This window comes from Nicotiana tabacum, chromosome 6 (genome assembly GCF_000715075.1).
Source record: "Nicotiana tabacum cultivar K326 chromosome 6, ASM71507v2, whole genome shotgun sequence".
Lineage (NCBI taxonomy): Eukaryota > Viridiplantae > Streptophyta > Magnoliopsida > Solanales > Solanaceae > Nicotiana > Nicotiana tabacum.
The window spans coordinates 122313769-122338476 of record NC_134085.1 but is presented as its reverse complement, the minus strand read 5'-3'; the positions used below and the strand labels follow the sequence as shown (position 1 = coordinate 122338476).

The following is a 24708-nucleotide window of genomic DNA, read 5'->3' as shown; positions in this document are numbered from 1 at the left end:
TTATAACCTGAACTATACATTGACCGACTATCACATCATCATCCAGAAGATCAACTTCTAATGGCTGTAAAAGACATACATAAAAAAAAAGTCTCATATGTTGGTTACACTAGCTATATATCCGAGACCATTCATATTCATGTCAAGAAGTAATTACCTTACTCTATAAACTATAGACCAGTATGATTTGATCTTTTTAAATCAACCACTATCACGCTAATGTTATCACAGCTATTCCGTCCCAGAGCAAGCCGAGTCAGTAGCGCTGCTGCTGATGCACTTCGTGAAGAAAACATTGCTCCTTCGCCAACACCTTCTACCCAGGGACTGAAACTATGGTCTTCTTCTCGAAGACACTCTCTGGCCACCGCACACGCCATTTCACTTGATAAAACATCCCACAAGCCGTCGCTGGCAAGGATCAGGCACTCATCCTCTGCTTCCCTTTTTGTGAAGGTTATCTCAGGCTCGGATGTGACATATGGTTTTAGATAATTGTCTCCTGTTTGCAATAAGAAACAAATATTTAACACTATAGAGATCTATGTACCAAACGCAGTACAGAAACGACGTCAAGCATTTCTTCAAAGAAACAATGGAAAAGCAGCTTCTCATGTAAATCTGGTGATTCTGCATTCAACAACTGGGACAACGGTGGAGCCAGAATTTTCACAAAGGGAATTTAAAATATAAAAAGTAAAAATTTGATGAAGCCAAGGGGATTCAACAGTAAGAAAATAATTTTGACCTTGTATATGTAGTATACGAATGAACCCCGTTGCATCCCCTAATTGCGGCTTTGACAGACTAAGCTAAAAGTTAATAAAAAGAAATAATGGTTTGTGCAATACCATCTTTGGATTTTCCTTTTTCTTTTAAGGAGCTATGTATTTTCCTTTTAAATCTAAAACTTTCCAATTATAATATCCACTACTAGATGCAGGTTTTATGCAAATTCCTGTAACTACTCACGCATGGGAGAAAACTACACCTCTGTATCAGGTTTTATATAAATTCTGTTGTGAACAATTAACAAATGATAGCAAAGAAAAAGAGAAAGGATGCATCACTGATATATTAATAGCTTTTCTGTCACTCCTAAGAATAAACACACTGAAGAATTTGAAAAACAAATTGCATACACCAGATTATCCAACACTTAAATGGCTTCTGAAAAATTAAGAATTTTCGTTTGCATAAAATTATGGTTACTAATAGTGAGCACACTTCTTTGCAGGAAAGTCAATGAGCATAGCAGGAAATAAGAAATGTTTTAAGCAAATGAAACATCAATAACACTCTTAATTGCTTACTCCTTTTTCACTTGAGCACGCACAACTAAAGTGTCTTACCTCAAAAGCCTCTTTACTACTTAGGATCCACAACCCTATGAATCCCGATACTCAATACCACCAAAATCCCCGGACATTGAGCATGATAAAACTATTCCAAACGAATTAATGACCAAATCTTCCTTCAAGAACATGTTACTTGCTTCTGACCCAATGAGTTTTGCCCCAAACCTAGGACAATCCGACATGGACCTGACAAAGATTTCCACAGAAGGGGAAACGTCCAAGCACTCATCAAACTATAGCGCACGAGGCATCAAACAGATTCCTCTAACTGAAGAAGACAAGCAGCGTATTTATGAGCCATGGAAATATTCTATCATCGTTAAATTAGTAGGAAAACGTATGTTACACCAATATTTAAAAAAAAAAGATTCAGGAACTTTGGCATCCAACGGAGGATTTTTCCCTAATAGATCTTGGAAAAGACTACTACATTATCAAATTCAAAAAGAAGGAAAATATGGAGAAAGCAATTAATCAAGGTCTATGGTTCATCAATGGCCATTTCCTATCTATTTCAAAATGGAAACCAAATTTTGTGGCTATAAAGAAGAAACTAACCACCTCAGCAGCATGGATTAGGCTGCACCATCTACCAACAGAATTTTACGATACAAAAATTCTAGAAAAAATCAGAAATGCAATTGGACGTTTATTAAAAATTGATGTTTGTACATTAACAACTGAAAGGGGACGTTATGCAAGAATTTGTGTGGAAATTCCATTAGAAATCCCAATCCAACCTTTTCTCTATATTGGCCTTCATAAACAATACATTTACTATGAAGGAGAAAACATTTTATGCAAAAGATGTGGAAGATTTGGACACACGATGGGAAATTGTAGCTATGTCCTAAAATCCCCAGAAAATACAAATTCATCCAAGGACCAAGTCATCACAGTAATAGAAAACTCAGAGGAAGAATAGAAAACTGTCTCATTTAGCAAAGGAAGAAAACAAAGTCCAAGAAATCCTCATCCAATTCTCACAAATTCAACCAACTATTCCAAAGGCCAGGTATCTCTGTAAATCTCTTCAATGCTAATACAGGTAAATTCTTAAATACCCAATTATTACAATATAAAACTAAGGAATCCTCAAATTATCAACAACATAGTAAGAACCCGACCACGACAAACACAGACCAAAATACCTTGTCTATGGAAAACCACTTTTCCCTCCTGAAAAGAGAGCAAATGATTTTAGAAGATACCATTGATCCTTTAATTAACAATAAATTAAAAAATGTTAATACAACTGCTTGTGAACACTTGTCTCCTTAAAATAAGGACTTAGCCATGCTGGATAATAATGTGGCAACAAACATTATTAACGAAAATAAAGATAAAAAGGCCATGCAAAATGATACCCAAATGGATGAAAATAACCCTCCTACTAATGATAACCCTATTAAGAAACTAACCCACAAATATGGTAATAATCCTCCTTTAGACAAAGAAAATGAACAAAATCTTTCCTTTAGATATGGAAACATACCCACTCCTGGGCATGCAAGCCAAATGGCAACTCAGACTAATGAAAATGGACAAATGTCATGCGCCCTTGAGGAAGAAATGGATACCATATCCATGGAGGATACTCGTATAAGACAAGGCATTGGGCAACCAAAGGCCATGCAATCATCACCTACCATTACCCTACCCCCCCCCCCCCCAATCAATTGCCTTTTGCCAATAGCCCTAATCCCACGCCTACTACCACTTCTTTAAACCCTCAATCCCCCATTAAAAATGCCAAGACTACCTTCAACCCTAAGAAAAAGGAACAGACTCATCCAATTCCTACGATAACACAGAACACAAACCATGGAGAACCTACCACTCTTTTCTCCACTCGAGAACCCACAAATTGTGTATGCTCAACATCCACAGGCACAGGATTACCAACTTGCCTCGTGGATGGAACTAGGTCTAACGGGTCATGCAATATCCTTCAATGTCCAAATCAATGGGCAAGAAGCGATTGTGATACTCCACAACACTCGGTACCTAGCTCAGCTAGCAACAGAGGGAATGAGACTTTCCATGAACAACTATCTAAATCAAATATGGTTAAACAACATTATCCAATCACTAATGCCTTCCTTAAACCCTCAAATGGTTCATGCAATGATGAATCAATGGAATATGCCACCACAGTTCAACCCAATTCACCCACAAAATACTCCACTAGACATGCCCTTCTTTCCAACAGAAATGTACACCCACCTGAACCCCATATTCCTACCATGGGAGATCAACCCAGTACCCCAAGAACAACCACACCCCCCATGCAACAAGAAGCTCCACCATCCACCTCCACAGGATCAAGAAAACCAAATACCAGGACCAGTAGAAGCAGCAATGGAGGAGGAGGAAGAACCCATCAACCTAAACTTAGAGCGAGTCCTAGAGTTCTCAAGTCTAGATAGGATAAAGGTATTTCTCTTCAGAGAGATGCAAGAGAAAAGGCATGTGCTTAGTTGCCCACTGGCACTCTTCAAGTGTTCGATGGATATCAGACCACCTCAGGATCCAACAGTGGCCAACAGAGCCATGATCCCAGTGCCATCACTGAGAAGGAATCCTGTGTTTCCAGGAAGGATCAGGGAGAACGGGGAACCAGAAAACTAAACCATTAATCAAGCCATGCAACGTCCAACCAACATTATTATATGGAATATAAGGGGAGGAAACAATGACAACTTAGAAGAAATTTCAGGGAAATGGTGGATACTTATAGACCTTGTTTGGTAACTCTTCTAGAAACAAGAATGGGGAATCATGCAGAATTGCTTAATGATTTTGGCTTTATGGAATTGATAGAGGTTCCAGCGGAGGGGCAATCAGGAGGTATGGTCATGATGTGGAATCATGAAGTAGTTAGTGTCCACAATGCAGTTCGTAGAAACCAGGAGATCCATGCAACAATAGAGGTATTACCTATTCGTAAAAAGTGGCTCTGTTCTTCAATTTATGCTAGTACTAATATCCATAACAGAAACTTGATGTGGGATAACCTAGTAAATATTAGTAAGACATACAAAGGACCTTGGATAGTTGGAGGTGACTTCAATGATATCTTAGCTTCAAATGAAAAATTTGGGGGAAGACCTATCAAAGATAGTAGAGCTAATTTTATTTGGTCTAAGCTAAATACTTGTAACTTAATAGATTTAGGGTTCAAAGGGTGTAAGTATACTTGGTCCAATCTTAGACATAGGAACAAGGGTCTCATCATGGAACGTCTAGAGAAAATTTTAGGAAATGAAGACTAGATTGAATTGTTCCCAAAAAGTTCTATAATTAATCTACCCAAAACCCACTCGGACCATAATACATTATTAATTGAATTAATTCCTAAGAATAGGTTAACACCATAATGCTCCATTTAAACTAGAAACCTTCTTGTGCAAGCATCCAGAGTTTCAAACAATAGTCGAAAACAACTAGCTAAAGAATGACTATTTGAAAGGCAGTAAAAACTTTATAGACAAAATTAAGCCTTGGAAGAATAATACATTTGGTAACATAATGGGGAAAAAAAGGAAGCTACTGGCTAGGCTTCAAGGAATTCAAAATTACAATAGTTACAATACTAGTACTTTTCTTCAACAATTAGAACAAGACTTAAAAAGGGATTATAATGATATCCTAAAAATCGAAGAAGATTACTGGAAGTTAAGGTCTAGGATTCTTTAGCTAAACGAAAGAAGCAAACACTATATTTTTCCATATCTCTACTACGAATAGAAAAAGAAGAAACAAAATTAATTTTTTTAAAGATGATAATGGAAATTGGATTAATAAAGATCACCAAATTATGTCACATGTTCTTAATTACTTTACAAATACCTTCACAACCTCTTATTCCTCAACTAAGTGGAATGCCCCACTAGGAAGTACTTCCTCATATCCTAAGTTAGACCTAATATCCTTAGATACACCCCTACTAGATATTGAAATTATAAAAAGGCTATATACTCTTTCAAACCTTTTAAGGCCCCAGGACCGTATGGTCTACATCCATTCTTTTTCCAGAAATATCGGTTGGCTCGGGTTCGGAAAGGATTTGGTAAGGTTTGAGACACTTAGTCTCTTTTAAGGAAGTTTAAGTTGGAAAAGTCAACCGGATGTTGACTTATGTGTTAGAAGGCTTGGATGTGAGTTCCAATGATTCGGATAGATTCGAAAGGTGATTTGAGACGTGCGTGATTAGAATGTGTTTTGGAGGTCCGGAGTAGATTTAGGCTTGAATTGGCGAAATTAGATTTTTGGCGTTTTCCGGTTGATAGGTGAGATATTGATATAGGGGTCGGAATGGAGTTCCGGGAGTTGGAGTAGTTTTGTTGTGTCATTTAGGATGTGTGTGCAAAATTTTAGGTCATTCAGATGTGGTTTGGTTGGGTTTTTTTATCAAAAGCGTAATTTAGAAGATTTTGGAATTCTTAGGCTTGAATACGATGCGAATTTGGTGTTTTGATGTTGTTTTGAGCGTTCCAAAGGTTGGAACAAGTTTGAATGAGGTTATGGTATATGTTGGTATGTTTGGTTGAGGTCCCGGGGGCCTCGGGTGAGTTTCGGGAGGTCAATCGGACCATTTCATGATCTTTGGAATTGCAGAAATGCTGAAGTATTATACAGAACTAGACCTTCGCATTCGCGAAGGGTTAGCTGGAGAAGGATGAGATTTTTTCCTCCGCGATCGCGAATAAGACTCCGCGTTCACGAAGGGCTGGATGTGTATGCATCGCGTTCGCGAGGAAAGCTCCGCGTTCACGTAGAGGAATTTGGTCAGCTGGGCTTGAGGTGTTTCATTCATCGCGTTCGCGAGAGAGGTAACACGATCGCGAAGGGTCAAGCTGAGGAGCCATCGCGTTCGCGATGGCCAGGTCGCGATCGCAAAGAAGAATTTTTGGTCAAAGTTATTTTGTGCTTCGCAAACGCGAGGCGTTGACTGCGTTCGCGAAGAAGGAAATGGGGCCTCGGCAGAATATTTAAATAGTCGTCTTGTCCGCAATTTTGGTGTTTATTTCTACCATTTTTGAGCGTTTTTGGAGCTTTTTGAAGAGGGATTCAAGGGGAATCACTTGGAGGTAAGATTCACGGACTCAATACTCGATTCTAATGTGAAATATACCTAATTAATCATGGAAATTAAGCTTAAAATTGAAGAACTAGGGCTTGAAATTGGAGACCTAGAAATTCGGATTTGAGGGGTCGTTTGTGGTTGGATTTTTGGTATGAATGAACTCGGGGAGTGATAAGGAATCCATTGATGTGAATTTTATCGACTTACGAGCCGTGGGCCCGGGGTTGGGTTATTGTAATTTCGGGATTTAAGTTGTGAATTGATTATTTTCGCTTGGGCTTCGTTCCCTTAGCATATTTTGACATCGTGATTCTGATTTTGGATAGATTTGACGCGAGTGGAGGCCGATTCGAGGGGCAAAGGCATCGCGGGCTAGAGATTTGACCGGATTGAGGTGAGTAATGATTGTAAATGATATCCAGAGTGTATAAAACCACAGATTGCACATCGTTGTGCTATATTGAGGTGACACACATGCTAGATGACGAACGTGAGGTCGTGCACTGTTGGGGATTATGACTTAGTCCATCCCGAATGATTATTTTACCGCGTATTTGACTGAAAACTATTTGATATCGTCATGTTTTGGGCTGAATGTCATATTTGGGCCTCGTACCAACTATTTGAATCCTTAGGGGATTTTTATTGATATTTCATCACTGTTTTGACTTTATACTTGAACTCAGTCATATTTTATTCTACTGTTTTCATAACTCAGCCATGTCTACTCTACTTTAACACTTAAAATGATATTTTAACTGATGTTTTGGGATGAGCACCATGTTTTACTGTTGCCCGAATGGCTTGTGAGATTCTTACTGAGTAAGGCTGAAGGCCTATGTTGTGAGGAAACACTGATTATGATTATGAGGTCGGGGGCCTGAGATTTGTACGCCACAAGGTGGCTTGCTGATATGAGGCTGAGAGCCTAGTGATGATGCCACGAGATGGCTTGATATTGCGCTTGGGCCGTAAGGGGCCCCTCCAGGAGTCTGCACACCCCCAGTGAGTGTGGGTACCCATTGTGATGTGAGATATTTCCCGAGGGGCGGATTGTTGACATTATGCCCGAGAGGCTATCCTTTATGTGTTTATCTTTCATGTTTGCCTGTTAGTTACTTGCTTAATTGCTAAAAAGGCATTTTATGAAGTTTAAACTGAACTCAGTGACTTTACACATCTTTACTACCTCACTGTTTTTACTGGCTTTTACTACTTCCTTATAGCCTCTTATGTGCCTTACGTGATTTCGTACTTCTCAGTCTTTATTTATGGTTATTACTCACTAAGTTGGAGTACTCACTTTACTCCCTTCACCCCGTGTGCAGATTCAAGCGTTGCTGATCCTGCTAGCGAGGGTTGAGATCTCCCGAAAGATTTCAGAGTTCACGAGGTAGCTATTTGGCGTCCGCAGTCCCGTGTTTCTCCCCCTTTATCTCTTTTCTATCTCTTTTCCGTTATATGTAATAGCTTGGTAGGCATTTCAGACTTGTAGTGTATTGATAGATGCTCATGACTGGTGACACCTTGGTATCGGGCTGTGTTGGGTTTATTTTCCGCAAACTGTTCGGTTAACTGCTTACCTTTGGATTATTTATTATGTTTTAGACTTATTTGTTATTATTTAATTGCTTAAAACTAGAATGGGAAAGTGTCGGTTGGCATTGCCTTCATGAGAGGTGTCATCACGACCGGGTCCGAGTTTAGGATCGTGACAAATTGGTATCAGAGCCTAGGTTAAATAGGTCTCACGAGTCATGAGCTGGTTTAGTAGAGTCTCGCGGATCGGTACAGAGACGTCTGTATTTATCCTCGAGAGGTTGCAGAACCTTTGGGAAAAACTTCATATTCTTGAAATTCTTATCGTGTGACTTTGTTGATCCGAGTACTAAACTTCTACTATTTTATTCTCTTACAGATGGTGAGGACACGCGCTACCGGTCAAGATGGACGACCACCAGTACTACCAGTTATGGCCACTAGAGGCCGAGGACGCAATCGTAGTCGCGGTTGGGGCAGAGGTGTGGCCAGCACAGTAGCTAGGGCAGCACCTGCAGATCCTCTAGCCACCCTAATTCAGGATCAGATCCCAGTTGTGGACGCTCCAACAGCACCAACTCAGGCACTAGTTGTGCCCATTGTGATTCCGGGTCTTCAAGAGACCTTGGCTCAGATCCTATCAGTTTGCACGGGCCTAACTCAGGCGATTTCAGTCACTACAGCTGCAACTACTTCTCAGGCCGGGGGAGGCACTCAGGCTCCCGTCGTTCGCACACTTGAGCAGGTCGTGCAGGGACTTCAGACGCCGGGGCCACATCCAGCCCAGCCAATTGCAGCTTCTCAGGACTATGTAGTTCCTGCCATGCTAGAGGACGAGCAGCGTAGGTTGGAGAGGTTTGGTAGACTTCAGCCTCCGACTTTCAGTGGTGTAGAGGGTGAGGATGCCCAGGGTTTCTTGGATAAGTGTCAGAGGATGCTTCGTACAGTGGGTATTCTGGAGACCAGTGGGCTCGCTTTCAGTACTTATCAGTTTTCTGGAGCTGCCTTCACTTGGTGGGAGACTTTTGAGAGGTGTAGGCATGTTGGTGCAGCACCCCTTACCTAGCAGTAGTTCTCCATTCTCTTTCTCGAGAAGTATGTGCCACAGTCTCGCAGAGAGGAGCTGCACAGGCAGTTTGAGTGGTTGCGTCAGGGAGAGATGACTGTGACGCAGTATGAGATGAGGTTCTCCGAGTTAGCTCGTCATGCTATTTGGTTGGTTCTGACAGATAGAGAGAGGATTAAGAGGTTTGTTGATGGCCTCACCTATCAGCTTCGTATTCTCATGAACAAGGACAGGGTGACTGGTGCTACCTTTGAGGAGGTTGTAGACATTGCTCGTAAGATTGAGTCTGTTCGCCACCATGAGCGAGAGGAGAGAGAGGCCAAGAGGCCTCGAGGATCTGGTAGTTATAGCGGTGCTCCTTCGAAAGGTCAGTTTCAGCACGGCAGAGGCCGTCCATTCAGGCATGCTCAGCCAGCTCGCCCAGGTTATCGTGGGGCGTCATCGGGTCATGGTTCTCACAGTTTTCTCAGGGCTAGTCATCACTTAGTGCCCTTCCAGCTTAGAGTTCGTCCCGTGCTCCATCAGTTCAGGGCTCTTCTATGCCAAGTGCATCTGCTAGTCATTCCGGTGCTAGGTGTACCCTTCAGTCACCTTCTCCAGCACCTGGGAGTTGTTATGAGTGTGGAGAGATGGGCCATATATGGAGGTAGTTTCCTCATCATCTTGCGGGTTCATCTTAGCAGAGGGGTCAGTCATCGGCTTCAGCACCAGTTACTTCACCACCACCTACCCAAACCAGCTAGGGGTGGAGGTCAGTCAGCTAGGGGTCGCCCTAGAGAGGGAGGTCGATCAGGTGGCGGTCAGGCCGGTTTCTATGCACTTCCAGCTAGACCCGATGTTATTGCTTCTGATGCTGTTATCACAGGTATAGTTTCAGTCTGCCACAGAGATGCCTCTGTATTATTTGATCCCAGTTCCATCTTTTCTTATGTGTCATCATACTTTGCTCATTATTTGGGTATGCCCTGTGAGTTTCTTACTTTACCTGTTCATGTATCTACCCCGGTAGGTGATACTGTTGTTGTAGACCGTGTGTACCGGTCGTGTGTGGTGACTATTAGGGGTCTGGAGAACCAAGTGGATATTTCATTATTATGTATGGTGGATTTTGATGTTATTTTGGGCATGTATTGGTTATCTCCGTGTCGTGCTATTCTGGACTATCATGCTAAGACAGTCACATTGGCTATACTGGGTGTACCACGGATTGAGTGGCAAGGTTTGATTGATTATATTCCCAGTAGGGTAATCTTATTCTTGAAAGCCCAGTGTATGGTTGGGAAGGGTTGCCTTTCATATCTAGCCTTTGTGAGGGATGTCGGTGCAGACTCCCAATATTGATTCGGTTCCAGTTGTGAGGGATTTTCCCAATGTGTTTCCTGCAGACCTTCCAGGCTTGCCACCGGACAGGGATATTGACTTTAGTATTGACCTGGTGCCGGGCACTCACCCTATTTCTATTCCGTCGTATCGTATGGCACTAGCGAAGTTGAAGGAGTTAAAGGAGCAGCTTCAGGAACTCCTCGATAAGAGGTTCATTCGGCCTAGTGTATCACCTTGGGGTGTGCTGGTTCTATTTGTGAAGAAGAAGGATGGCACAATGAGGATGTGCACTGATTATAGGCAGTTGAACAAAGTAATAGTTAAGAACAAGTATCCTTTGCCTCACATTGATGATTTATGTGACCAACTTCAGGGAGCGAGAGTGTTCTGCAAGATTGATCTCCGTTCAGGTTATCATCAGTTAAAGATCAGGGACTCGGATATTCTTAAGACAGCTTTCAGGACCCGAAATGGTCATTATGAGTTCTTGGTGATGTCTTTTGGGCTGACCAATGCCCCAACAACGTTCATGCATTTGATGAACAGCGTGTTCCAGCCTTATCTCGACTCGTTTGTCATAGTCTTCATTGATGATATTCTGGTGTATTCGCGTAGTCAGGAGGAGAACGAGGAGCATTTGAGAGTTGTGTTGCAGAGATTGAGGGAGGAGAAGCTTTATGCAATGTTCTCCAAGTGTGAGTTTTGGCTCAGGTCAGTGGCTTTCTTGGGGCACATGGTGTCCAGCGATGGTATTCAGGTTGATCCAAAGAAGATAGAAGCGGTTCAGAGTTGGCCCAGACCATCCTCAGCCACAGCGATTCGTAGCTTTCTTGGTTTGGCAGGCTATTATCGTCTATCGCATCGCCCTTGACTAAGTTGACTCAGAAGGGTGCTTCATTTGTATGGTCGGATGAGTGTGAGGAGAGCTTCAGAAGCTCAAGGCAGCCTTGACCATAACTCCAGTATTAGTTCTGCCATCAGCTTCAGGTTCAAATACCGTGTATTATGATGCTTCGAGAGTTGGTATTGGTTGTGTATTGATGAAGAAGGGTAGAGTTACTGCTTATGCTTCTCGTCAGTTGAAACCCCATGAGAAGAACTACCCCATTCATGATTTTGGGTTGGCTGCCATAGTTCATGCGTTGAAGATTTGGAGGCATTACTTGTATGGTGTGTCTTGTGAGGTATTTACCAGCACTTGTTCAAATAGAACGATCTCAATTTGAGGCAGCGGAAGTGGTTGGAGTTGCTTAAGGATTATGATATCACTATATTGTACCATCCGGGAAAGGCCGATGTGGTGGCCGATGCTTTGAGCCAAAAGGCGGCGAGTATGGGGAGTTTGGCATATATTCCAGTTGGGGAGAGACCTCTTGCAGTTGATGTTCAGGCCTTGGCCAATCGTTTCGTGAGGGTGGATATTTCGGAGCCTAGTCGGGTATTGGCTTGTGTGGTTTCTCGATCTTCCTTATATGATCGCATCAGAGAGCGCCAGTATGATGATCTGCATTTGCTTGTCCTCAAGGACAGAGTTCAGCATGATGATGCCAGAGATGTGACCATTGGTGATGATGGGGTGTTGAGGATGCTGGGCCGGATATGTGTGCCCAATGTGGATGGGCTTCGGGAGTTGATTCTGGAGGAGGCCCATAGTTCGCGATATTCCATTCATCCGGGTGCCCGCGAAAATGTATCAAGATTTGAGGCAGCATTATTGGTGGAGGAGAATGAAGAAGGATATTGTGGGATTTGTACCTCGGCATCTCAATTGTCAGCAGGTGAAATATGAGCATCAAAGACCGGGTGGCTTGCTTCAGCAGATGGATATTCTAGAGTGAAAGTGAGAGCGAATCACTATGGACTTTGTAGTTGGACTTCCACGGACTTTGAAGAAGTTCGATTCTATTTGGGTGATTGTGGATCGGCTGACCAAGTCCGCGCAGTTCATTTCTGTGTGTACTACCTATTCTTCGGAGCGGTTGGCTGAGATCTATATCCGGGAGATTGTTTGTTTGCATAGTGTCCCAGTTTCCATCATTTTAGATAGGGGCACTCAGTTTACTTCGCAGTTTTGGAGGTTTGTGCAGTGAGAGTTGGGTACTCAGGTTGAGTTGAGCACAACTTTTCACCCTCAAACGGACGGGCAGTCCAAGTGCACTATTCAAATATTGGAGGACATGTTGCGTGCTTGTGTCATTGATTTCGGAGGGTCATGGGATCAGTTTCTACTGCTTGTAGAGTTTGCATATAACAACAACTACCAGTCGAGTATTCAGATGGCTCCATATGAGGCTTTGTTTGAGAGGCAGTGTAGATCTCCAGTTGGTTGGTTCGAGCCCGGTGAGGCTAGGCTATTGGGGACAGACTTGTTGCAGGATGCTTTAGAAAAAGTGAAGGTGATTCAGGAGAGACTTCGTACAGCGCAGTCGAGACAAAAACGCTATGCTGACAGGAAGGTTCGAGATGTGTCCTACATGGTTGGCGAGAAGGTTCTGTTGAAGGTTTCGGCCATGAAGGGTGTTATGAGATTTGGGAAGAAAGGTAAGTTGAGTCCTCGTTTCATTGGGCCTTTTGAGGTGCTTCGAAGGATTGGGGAGGTGGCTTATGGGCTTGCTTTGCCGCCCAGCTTGTCGAGTGTGCATCCGGTATTTAATGTTTCTATGCTCCGAAAGTATATTGGGGATCCGTCTCATGTTCTGGATTTCAGCATGGTTAAGTTGGATGGTGATTTGACTTATGATGTGGAGCCAGCAGCTATTTTGGAGCGTCAGGTTCGAAAGTTGAAATCAAAGGATATAGCTTCAGTGAAGGTGCAGTGGAGAGGTTGGCCCGTGAAGGAGGCTACCTGGGAGACTGAGCGGGAGATGCGGAGCATATATCCTCTCCTATTTGAGGCTTCAGGTATGTTTCTCGACTCGTTCGAGGACGAACGTTTGTTTAAGTTGGGGAGGATGTGATGACCCGGCCAGTCGTCTCATGACTTGCCGCTCCGTTTCCCCTATTTCTTCTTCTTATTGCTTTGTCTATCAGTTTTATATATGATCGGGTTGGTTGGCTCGGGTTTGGAAAGGATTTGGTATAGTTTGAGACACTTAGTCTCTTTTAAGGAAGCTTAAGTTGGAAAAGTCAACCGGATATTGACTTATGTGTTAGAGGGCTCGGATGTGAGTTCCGATAATTCGGATAGCTTCGGGAGGTAATTTGGGACTTAGGTACATGATCGTAATATGTTTCGGAGGTCCGAAGTAGATTTAGGATTGAATTGGCGAAATTGGTTTTTTGGCGTTTTCCTGTTGATAGGTGAGATTTTAATATAGGGGTCCAAATGGAATTCCGGGAGTTGTAGTAGTTCCATTATGTCATTTGGGATGTGTGTGCAAAATTGCAGGTCATTCGGATGTGGTTTGGTTGGGTTTTTTATCAAAAGCGTAATTTAGAAGATTTTGAAATTCTTAGGCTTGAATCCGATGCGAATTTGGTGTTTTGATGTTGTTTTGAGCGTTCCGAAGGTTGGAACAAGTTTGAATGAGGTTATGGGATATGTTGGTATGTTTGGTTGAGGTCCCGGGGGCCTCGGGTGAGTTTGGGTGGTCAATCGGACCATTTCATGATGTTTGGAATTTCAGAAAAACTGATGAAGTGTTGCAGAGAATTAGACCTTCGCGTTAGCAAGTAGGTCCTCGCGTTCGCGAAGGGTTAGCTGGAGAAGGCTAAGATTTTGGCCTTCGCGTTCGCGAGGAAGGCTCCGCGTTCGCGAAGGGCTGGATGTTTATGCATTGCGTTCACGAGGAAAGCTCTGCGTTCGCATAGAGGAATTTGGTCAGCTGGGCTTGAGGTGTTTTATTCATCGCGTTCGCGAGAGAAGTAACGCAATCGCGAAGGGTCAAGCTGAGGAGCCATCGCGTTTGCGATGGGCAGGTCACGATCGCAAAGAAGAATTTTTGGTCAAAATTATTTTGTGCTTCGCGAACGCGAGGCGTTGACCGCGTTCGCGAAGAAGGAAATGAGGCCTGGGCAAAATATTTAAATAGTCGTCTTGTCCGCGATTTTAGGGTTTATTTTTACCATTTTTGAGTGTTTTCGGAGTTTTTTGAAGAGGATTGTAGAGGGATTAAAGAGGAATCATTTGGAGGTAAGATTCATGGACTCAATACTCGATTCTAATATGAAATCTACCTAATTAATCATGGAAATTAAGCTTAAAATTGAAGAACTAGGGCTTGAAATTGGAGACTTAGAAATTGGGATCTGAGGGGATGTTTATGGTTGGATTTTGGTGCTTTTGGTATGAATGAACTCGGGGAGTGATAAGGAATACATTGATGTGAATTTTATCGACTTCTGAGATGTGGGCCCGGGGGTCAGGTTTTGGTAATTTCGGGATTTAAGTTGTAAATTTATTATTTTTGCTTGGACTTCGTTCCCTTAGCATATTTTGACGTTGTGATTATGATTTTGGATAGATTTTACGCGGGTGGAGGCCGATTCGAGAGGCAAAGACGTCGCAAGCTAGAGATTTGACCAGATTGAGGTGAGTAATGATTGTAAATGATGTCCTGAGGGTAAGAAACTTCGGATTGCACATCGTTGTGCTATATTGAGGTGACGCACACACTAGATGACGAGCGTGGGGTCGTGCACTGTTGGTGATTGTGACTTAGTCCATCCCGAATGACTATTTTACCGCATATTTGATTGAAAACTATTTGCTATCGTCATGTTTTGGGCTGAATGTCATATTTGGGCCTCGTGCCAACTATTTGAACCCTTAGGGGATTTTTATTGATATTTTATTATTGTTTTGACTTTATACTTGAACTCAGTCATGTTATATTCTATTGTTTCATAACTCAGTCATGTCTACTCTACTTTAACACTTAAAATGATATTTTTAACTGATATTTTGAGCTAAGCACCATGTTTTACTGTTGCCCGAGTGGCTTGTGAGATTCTGAATGAGTAAGGCCGAGGGCCCATGTTGTGAGGAAACACTGATTATGAAAATGAGGCCGAAGGCCTGAGATTTGTATGTCACGAGGTGGCTTGTTGATATGAGGCCGAGAGCCTAATGATGATGCCACGAGATGGCTTGATATTGTGCTTGGGCCGTAAGGGGCCCCTCCAGGAGTCTGCACACCCCTAGTGAGCGCTGGTACCCATTGTGATGTGAGATATTGCCCGAGGGGCTATCCTTTATGTGTTTATCTTTTCTTTTTGCCTGTCAGTTACTTGCTTAATTGTTAAAAAGGCATTTTATGAAGTTTAAACTGAACTTAGTGACTTTACACATCTTTACTGTCTCACTGTTTTTACTGGTTTTTACTACTTCCTTATAGCCTGTTATGTGCCTTACGCGATTTTGTACTTCTCAATCTTTATTTATGGTTATTACTCACTAAGTTGGAGTACTCACTTTACTCCCTCTACCCCGTGTGCAGATTCAGGCGTTGCTAATCCTGCTAGCGAGGGTTGAGAGCTCCCGGTAGATTTCGAAGTTCACAAGGTAGCTGCTTGGCGTTCGCAGTCCCGTGTTTCTCCCCTTTATCTCATTTCTATCTCTTTTCAGTTATGTTGTAATAGCTTGGTAGTCATTTCAGACTTGTAGTGTATTGATAGATGCTCATGACTGGTGACACCCCGGTAACGGGCTGTGTTGAGTTTATTTTCCGCAAACTGTTCGGTTAACTGCTTACCTTTGTGTTATTTATTACGTTTTACACTTAATTCTTATTGTTTAATTGCTTAAAACTGGAATGGGAAAGTGTCGGCTGGCCTTGCAATCATGAGAGGCGCCATCACGACCGGGTCCGGGTTTAGGATCGTGATAGTAATGGGATCCACAACTGACCTCTCAATAAAAATAAGAGATATTTGTAACAAAAAAACTTGGTGCTTTGATAATTTAAGCCTTGACCTGCCTAACAATATCAAGGAGAATATCTCTAACACTAAAATTCGCAAGAAATGGCCTAACAAAGACATCTATATATGGTCCTTAAATACAAAAGGTTTTTTCACATCAAAATCATGTTATACCTTAGTAGAACCACCTTTAGCCAATCAACTAGACTTCTCTTGGATTTGGAACCTAAATTGCCTTAATAAAATTAAATTTTTCTTGTGGCAGTGTCTTTATAATAGACTACCATGCCGGAAATATCTCTCACAAATTGGCATGAATATTGACCCATTGTGTCCTATTTGTAACTGTCAAGAAGAAGAGACTATAATCCACATCTTTCTTCGTTGTCAAGCGGTAAATTCCTTTTGGGAAAAACTAGGGTGAGATAAATCAAATAACAATAACAATAAGCATTGGCTCCTTCAAGTAAAAGGCTTAGATTTTACCCTTGCAAATAACCTTCTGAACTGGAGTTCTTTCTTCCCTTTTGCCATTTGGCATATTTGGCTCAATAGAAATAATAACAATCAAAACAACACGGACTATCCTATTAATATTAACCATATCATCCAAAAAACAACAGAATTTATGCTTCTCACTGAAAAATGCCCTAATACACATACCAAAATCCCCATTCAGATTAAATGGAACAAGCCACCTAGAGGGTGGTTTAAACTAAATATCGATGCTAGTTTTAAAAATCACAGCGAAAAAATTGGCCTTGGAGGAGTAATTAGAGATACCCATGAAAATTGGATAGTTGGATTTGCTAAAACTACCCAGGCTATTGGATCACTACAAGCATAAATGAAAGCACTCATGGAGGGGCTAAAAACAACACAAGAATGGGGAATGTTCCTGCTAGAAATAGAGACGGACTCCACAGAGGTGATTCATTCAATACAACAAGGGAACAAATTATATAACAACATTGTTGATAATTGCAGGTTGTTCATGCACCAGCAGAAGGTGATCCTCCAACACACCTTCAGGCAAGGGAATAGGATTGCACATCACTTGGCAAAAAAGGCAAGGCAAAAAGGGAAACAAGTTTTTGTATTACCACCATGCTATGTAAACTCTCTAGTAGAAAGTGACTAAAAGGAACTCTATGTTTGTATTAAGACTTTATCTTATGATGCTTGTAATATCCTAGCAAGCTTAAGAAATCGAAGTGTCCTTAGTGACACAAACTATGAAGGTTATGTACGCAACTAGTTATTAATATATAATATTCCGGTTTGCTCAAAAAAACATCAATATTCAATACAATTTGCACCGAAGCTGGTCTTTTAGTCGTTGAAGACGACTTTTGTTTCATTTACAAATTCCCCTAGTATTATTGGTACAGTACAGTTTACATATCACAGCATCCAAACATGGTTGATCAAGGAAAGTAGAGTAAAGACTTACATTTAATCTCTACATCCTCTTCTCTCTACGTTGACTCGAGATGAACTTAAATGGAGAATTATGGCCAGTGAGGATTCATATAGCTGACCCAAACCCAAACTTATTTGGGACAGATGCATAGTTGCTGTTATTTAATCCTATTCTCTCTACAACTAATCCACTTCTTCCCCATAAACTAGGATGAGTTTGGCACTTGTATCTGCCATGATAATATTTTTGTCCCACTGAGTGCTACCATTAAATGATAATCAATCTTCTTTATCTCTAATCTTTTCTTCATGCATGACACAAGATGCGTGCCCTTAATTTAATTGAGGTTAAAAATCAGCTAAGGCTTTTATCATAGCTAAACTGCTCCACAACAAAAGGTTGCAGTTGTCCCTTACAGGAGTAAATATTGTTGCTTGAAGAAGGAATATTATCTACGATGCTAAAGGCAATCTGAATTCTTAACTCTTGAAACTAAAGCATGCTGCTAAGAAAGAAAAAACGAACAAGCAATAGTTTCTATGCGAGTTTTTTCGACTGAAGCAGTAATCTGGCAAGACAAGATTAAGCACACAAGTAATATTTCCATATACAACTGCAATTATGTATTGCATAGAGAAACATGTTTTGCAAAAGGAAAAGTATATTACCTATTGCCCTAGATATGGCGAGAATTCCTTCAACTCGTGCTCCATCTGTAAAAACAACTTGGCCTCCACATGCCTCTATTCTGGCACGTTCTTCTTGTCTGTCTGGCTGCAATAGAGTCAAGTTACTTTTAATGAGGACAAATCATTTTCTTCGAGTAGTGAACTACTACATGGTACCGTCAGTCGTTCTCCATGGAGTTAAAAATAAATGGAGACTCCCATACTTCAGCTTGCAACTTTCCAAGGGAGAGAAGGCATGCAGACAGTAAATCATGCATGAACCTACCCATGCTCAACCATCAACTCGATAAAACGCCAGAAGTACGCTTACAGCTCTCTTAGTACATGCTCTTCTTAGGTGCACCATTAACCATTTAGTGTGCTTTGTGAATAAAAGGACCAAAAAGTGTGTATATTTAATTAAGGGTACTTAAAAGGAACAGGGCATGTTATTATACGTTTTTTTTTTTAAAACAAGGCATGTTATACGTGTAATTGAACATATGCAGTACAAATAAACTGCATTAATCTTTTATATGACTATGCATTAGCTTGATTTATGAGTACTTACGAGGACCAACACGTATGCTTTTAAGAATTCAATGTAATTTGCATTAATATAATGTTAAGGAAACAAATACTTAATAAATTGCTAAATAGTCTAGTGACTGCATGCAGTCCTGCCATGCGAGTGAGACATACCTTATGATCATAAGAAAGAGGGATGGGACTTCCACCGTGGCTAAGGACGGCGCGTGAGTCACCACAGTTGGCGACAATGATAGTTTCATCTGTCAAAATTGCAACCACGGCGGTGGATCCCGTCAGGCCCAAGGTGTCGGGTGGGCAGCCGCATTGGTAGCCTACAGTTCCACACTCGGGACATGTGCATGAAGCCATCTCATCCATTCTCAGAAAGCAGCTTCTCAACACTCTTTTCCATGCCTCCTCCGTCCTCTGCCCTTCTGATGGTCGTCGTCTTTCACCACGTGAGTTGCTGCTACCACTAATGTCTGCGTTGTTTCTTACGCGCATGAGCTCTTCTTCTAGTATGATGTGCATCCTCTTGCTACATAGTGAAGCTACCTGCATTGGCATAGTATATGATACTTAGCAAGCTTTATATGGTTATAATGTACTCTCTAAAGTACAATCTTCAGTTTATTTCCTTTAGTATGATATTTATTCCCAGTTCGCTTCACTTTTTATTTTTGGGATGATCATTTCCTTAATTTTTCAACAATTTTTTAACTGTAACTTACTTAGGCAATTATTAATACAAGTATTATTTAAACAAAGAACGTGTGAGGGGTCTAACTGGGTCACAACCATAGGTGGAGCTAGCTAGGGGGCGGAAGGTTCATCCAAGCCCTCTTCAAATATTAGACTATGTAGGTAAGGCCATGTTTTTTCATGTATAAATAATATTAAATTCCGTCGACTTCTTCGAATATTTACTTTTTAAACTTTTGAATCCCCTAAAAACCCCGCCTTCACCGCTAGTCACGACTATAAGACCATCTCCAACCCAACTTTATTTTTTACACCAAACACTATTTTGATGTAAGATTTGGTGTTTTGGTGCTCCAATCCAAAATCATTTCTTACACCATTTTGATGTGTGAATAGTGTTATACCAGATTTGGTGTAACACTATACATCAACATTATTACTATTCATCAATATTTTATTATTATCTTTTATTGTATAATACTTTTAATTTAACATATTATAAATTTTGTAATTACTTATACTTTTTATGTAATATATTTATAATATTTATTTTATATTTTAATTTTGGTGTATAATTTTTATTAATTAATTTTCGTATATTTTATTTTTATATAAAATTATAAGTTAATTTTATTATAAGTTATAATTGTATATATATAACCATCAAAAAAATGAAAAGTGCAAATCTGAAATATAATACTCCTATGTTGTTAATAAATAACACAATGTTTTGCAAATCTGAAAGGATTTATTTTATGAAATAAAAAAATAAATTTAAATAAAAGAAAATGATATAATATAGAAGGAGAGAAGAATATAAAAGGAATATTCTTTTTTGGTGTAAAAAAATAGTGTAATGGATTGAAGTTAATTTGTATCATTTTAGTGTTTATACCATTTTGGTGTAAAAAAATAGTGCAAGGATTGGAGATGCCATAACAGGTAGATATTCACTTTTAGTTTATCAAGAGTCAAACAACCAGAATTTTTTTTTGTAGATTTAAATCATAATTTAAAATAATATTTTTACTACTCCCTCTGTTTGAATTTATGTGGCGGTTTGTGAATTTCGAGAATCAATCGTGAGTTTGGATATAAAATCTTTAAACTTTTGTGAATTCTTTTTTTTTACATACTCCCTCCGTTTCAACTCATGTGAACCCATTTGACTGGGCACAAAATTTTAGAAAAGAGAGAAGACTTTTAAATTTGTGGTGTAAAATAAAGCACATATATTTTGTGTGGCTATAAATCATTGCATAAAGGTAAATTGTTTCCAAATAGGGAAAGGGGTCATTCTTTTTTGCACGGACTAAAAAGTAAATAGGTTCACATAAATTGAAACGGGTAGTATTTAGAAACTACGATAAAAGTATTACTAAGTCATAATAATTAATTATTCAAATATTTAATTGCTAGATTGTAATTAAAAAAAAAAAAGACTTGTTTGGCACACACGGAGGGAGTAGCAGTTATTGAAAAATGGTGAATCTAACTCTATGAAGTGGTAAACGCATGTAAAATTAATGGTCAAACAAAGAGAGAGGTGGAGAAAAACCGTATGGTTTACATGACGTCCACCATGTCCATCGTAAATAGCAAAGAAATCAACTGGTCGGCGGCTATTGATCTCCGGCGAACAAAGATTTGGTCGAATAGAAACTGCATCTTCCATTACTCGCTGCCTTCCTGATACAGAAATTGCACCAACCATCGGCCCTGCACCTGTTGCTGTCTGACTTGCGGCGGCCGAAGACTCCATCTCCACTAAACCGACTCCCACGCGCACTCCCTTTCCTTGGCCGAAAGCTTTTGACGAGGAACAACCACCAGAGGCAAGTAGTTTCGCCTGCAGAAGCCTTCTCATTCGAATTCTACGGCGGCGGTGCTTGGGGCATTTCTCGCTATCTTCGTCGCTGAACATTCCAGTTGTGTAACCTCTACTGACGTTAAATGGCATTTATATGAAAAGCAAATACTAGTAGCTACTTGTAGTTCTGTACCTTCAAGTCGTTAACGTACGATACATGTGTGTGTATACGTGTACGTATATATGTCTGCATGTCGTTTATTTTCATAGAGTGACCAAAAAAAAAGGTGCCGGGCCGGAGTGGTGTGTTTAAGTTGACTAGCTAGGATGCATTACAGAAAATAATATAGGCATTAATATTTGGTATTACTAATTTCTTATTTGGTATATTTTTTTAACCTTTGTATTATCAATATAAGTATTAATTATATAACTTATTTTGTATTATCTTGTGTATAATTAATAGTATATAACAAACTATAATATTAATAATACCAAAGCTATTAATACATATAATAATATGGTTAAAGATAAAATTATCCTAAAAGTCTCTTAAAACTAAATAATATGGGAGGTACTCCCTCCGTTTCAATTTATATAAACATGTTTGACTGAGCATGGAGTTTAAGAAAAAATAAAAATTTTTGAAATTTGTGATCCTAAACAAGTCAAAAATGGGCCCAGAGTATTTGTATGGTTATAAAGCTTCTCATTAAGAATATAATTAAAAATTTAAGCTAAATTATTTTCAAAAGAGATTTTTTTTTTTAAAACGGACCAAAAAAATATATTTAGATAAACTAGAACGAAAGAAGTATTTTTGTAAACAATTACTGAGTACATCTTATTCAACACTACTGGTGTAGACCGTACCAAAGTCCACTAAGGGATGCGTAAAGTGTGTGGAAACAAGCTGTGTACGCAGCAACTTCTTCTTCCAGAGAAATGCCCGAGGTAACCATTTTGAGCTACTGAACTGACACGTCTCGAAGATGACACTTTTATCTTTTCAACTTGTATTCTCCACCTAGTCAAATCCTCGTCGACATCGAAAGTTGCTTGACACTTGTCGACAATGACCTGTACGCAACATTGACAATGAAAAAGTCTTAAGCCAAGAGGTGGCCCACTTTTACTCTTTAGAACTAGCTTTGCCTTTTTTTCTACGTACTTTGCTGAGTAGTCTTTTGTAATAGGGCCAAGTTGCAAATTTATTTTGAAAATTATTTTCTTAAAAGTAATTTTAGTGAGAAATAGTTTGTATTTGGTTAATTAATTAAAAAGTATTTTTAAGCAGCAATTAGTGTTTGGTCAAGTTTTTAAAAACTGCTTCTAAGTATATTTTTCTCAAAAATATTTTTTAAAAAATACTTTTGGTGAGAAACTACTTTTTTCTACTTCTCCTCAAAAACACTTTTTTTCTTCCAAAAGTTTGGCCAAACACTTCCGTATGGGTCTAAATTTTCCTTCAAGAGATTTAAAATGAAGTGGCATTGTGAAAAGTAATATGGCCGAGGTCGAAAGCTAAACAGTGGAGATTATAACTGAGCAGTCGATAACGACTGAGGTCAAGAATCGAAGGCGGCAGTAACAGCTAGTTTTGTAATAGGATCTTTAGAAGAATATTCTAGTGAATATTCTTTGTATTTGTATTTTTAGGGTTGACTGGGAATATGTCCCGAATAAATAGAAAGAGATAAGGCGAAAGGCATGTAATATTCTCTGATAAGAACATTCTTCAAAAAAGCGGACTTTCTCTCTAGATAAAAGACAAACATTACCTTTCTAAAGAGATTCGATTGTCTATTATTCCATAACTTTTCCATCAGATCCGAAAAGGATCCCAATATTCTCGTATTTGTCTTTCATCCATCATTGTCAGGAGAAGGAGTCATCCACCTCATTCAATATTGGGTTAATCATTCTCCTTATTTAATTTAATGTCATTTATTGTTATTTAATTCTTGACATTCCCTCCACATTAATGGTCTTGAAACATTAAATCTTCTTCCATCGCTACTCTACATCACTCTATTAACCGATTATAGAACTGAAATTATTATTATTAACTAAGTTTAACCCCTCATTATATATATTTAATTAATTTAATCAAAAATCTACATTTTTTGGTCAAACAACTCAACTTTGAAACAAAAGAACTTTGTTTGAAAAAAAAAGTGCTTGTAGGATTGAAGAAACTTGGCCAAGTAGACTATAATTCTGGAACTCACGTAGAAATAAAAAATTCTCCCTCCGTTCACTTTTACTTGTTCAGTATTTTAAAAATAAATTTTCACTTTTAGTCATCACTTTTATTTTAATTTTTTTTCTTGTTATACCTGTAAGCATTTAAATTTTATCGGATTTAAATTCATAAAATTATTTGGACTATATTTTAAATTCGAGATATATTGGTCCAAATAAATATTATGGGCTAATATATAAATGAAGTAATTATATAGGTCCAATATAAATGGATTAAATAAATAAGTCTTAATCCATTGGGCTAGCCTATTTAATTGGGCTAAAGTGATGAGCTCACTCCATTAAGCCCAAGATGTCATCTTCCTAGAGGCCCAGTTTGGTGCCACGTGTCAAATGACGTGGCGCGCCAAATCAAACGGAAGAGCCAATAGGATCATTCCACGTGTCAAAGTGACAAGGCATTCCAAATCACACTAAAAGGCCAATGAAACTGCGCCACGTGTGCAAATGACATGTTCTGGCCAATCAAATGCGGTCATGTCACACTTCAATTTGATTGGTCGAAAAGAGTTTGTTCTTATCACAACTCCTCCTTTTCACAACTATAAATAGGGGTCTTTATAACTCAGAAAAGAGATCAGAAGTTATAGCAAGAAGCAAGAGAGAACTCGTGGATCAAATGCCGTAAATTTCTCTACAAGTTTCAAGCTTCAAGCAATCAAATTCAAGCTCAAGAACGAAGAACAAATCAAGGTCAAGTTCAAGCAATCAAACTCAAGCTCAAGAACAAGATCATCGTTCGTGGCAACAAACATAGATTCAAGATCAAGCTCAAAGGCCCTTGAATTTATTTACTATTGAAAAGAAGAATCAGAGGATTCATAGAGATTGTAACACTCAAATATTCGAAATAAAATACTACGATTGTTGTGATATTTTCGATCTTGATTTTATTTTCTCAATGCAAATTTATTGTCTACAAATTCTGGCACGCCCACTGGGACAATCTCTACCTCTCATCTCAACTTTTCAATCACCAAAGTTCAAGAACATTGAAATGGCTTCGAAGAAAATCAACTCCAGATCAACATCCACCAAGGTTGCTAACTCCAGGTTCTATGCAGATTTGGAA

General features: G+C 39.7%; 1 protein-coding gene across 2 annotated transcripts; it reads right to left on the bottom strand.

The window, feature by feature from the left end:
- Window positions 1-21719, bottom strand: LOC107766286 (putative protein phosphatase 2C 75). 2 transcript variants are annotated; one of them, XM_016585038.2, is made up of 4 exons: window positions 21132-21719; window positions 19031-19414; window positions 18329-18434; window positions 1-502 (listed from the first exon to the last, which is right to left on the bottom strand). In XM_016585038.2, exons 1-4 carry the CDS (start codon window positions 21519-21521, stop codon window positions 171-173), a joined length of 1212 nt encoding a protein of 403 aa, XP_016440524.2. In that variant the 5' UTR covers window positions 21522-21719; the 3' UTR covers window positions 1-170. The 2 variants fall into 2 exon arrangements, with proteins under 2 accessions (XP_016440524.2, XP_016440523.2); XM_016585037.2 differs by having other exon boundaries at window positions 21120-21715.
- Between the last annotated feature and the right edge of the window lie 2989 nt (window positions 21720-24708).

Bases quoted from the DNA above. Each gene is read 5' to 3' on its own strand.
- LOC107766286 (XM_016585037.2), bottom strand. From the start codon at position 21,521: ATGCCATTTAACGTCAGTAGAGGTTACACAACTGGAATGTTCAGCGAC. The intron at 18,435-19,030 runs GTATGTCTCACT...ACTCTATTGCAG, and splicing joins CTCTTTCTTATGATCATAAG to CCAGACAGACAAGAAGAACG. The intron at 503-18,328 runs GTAATATACTTT...TATTGCAAACAG, and splicing joins CGCCATATCTAGGGCAATAG to GAGACAATTATCTAAAACCA.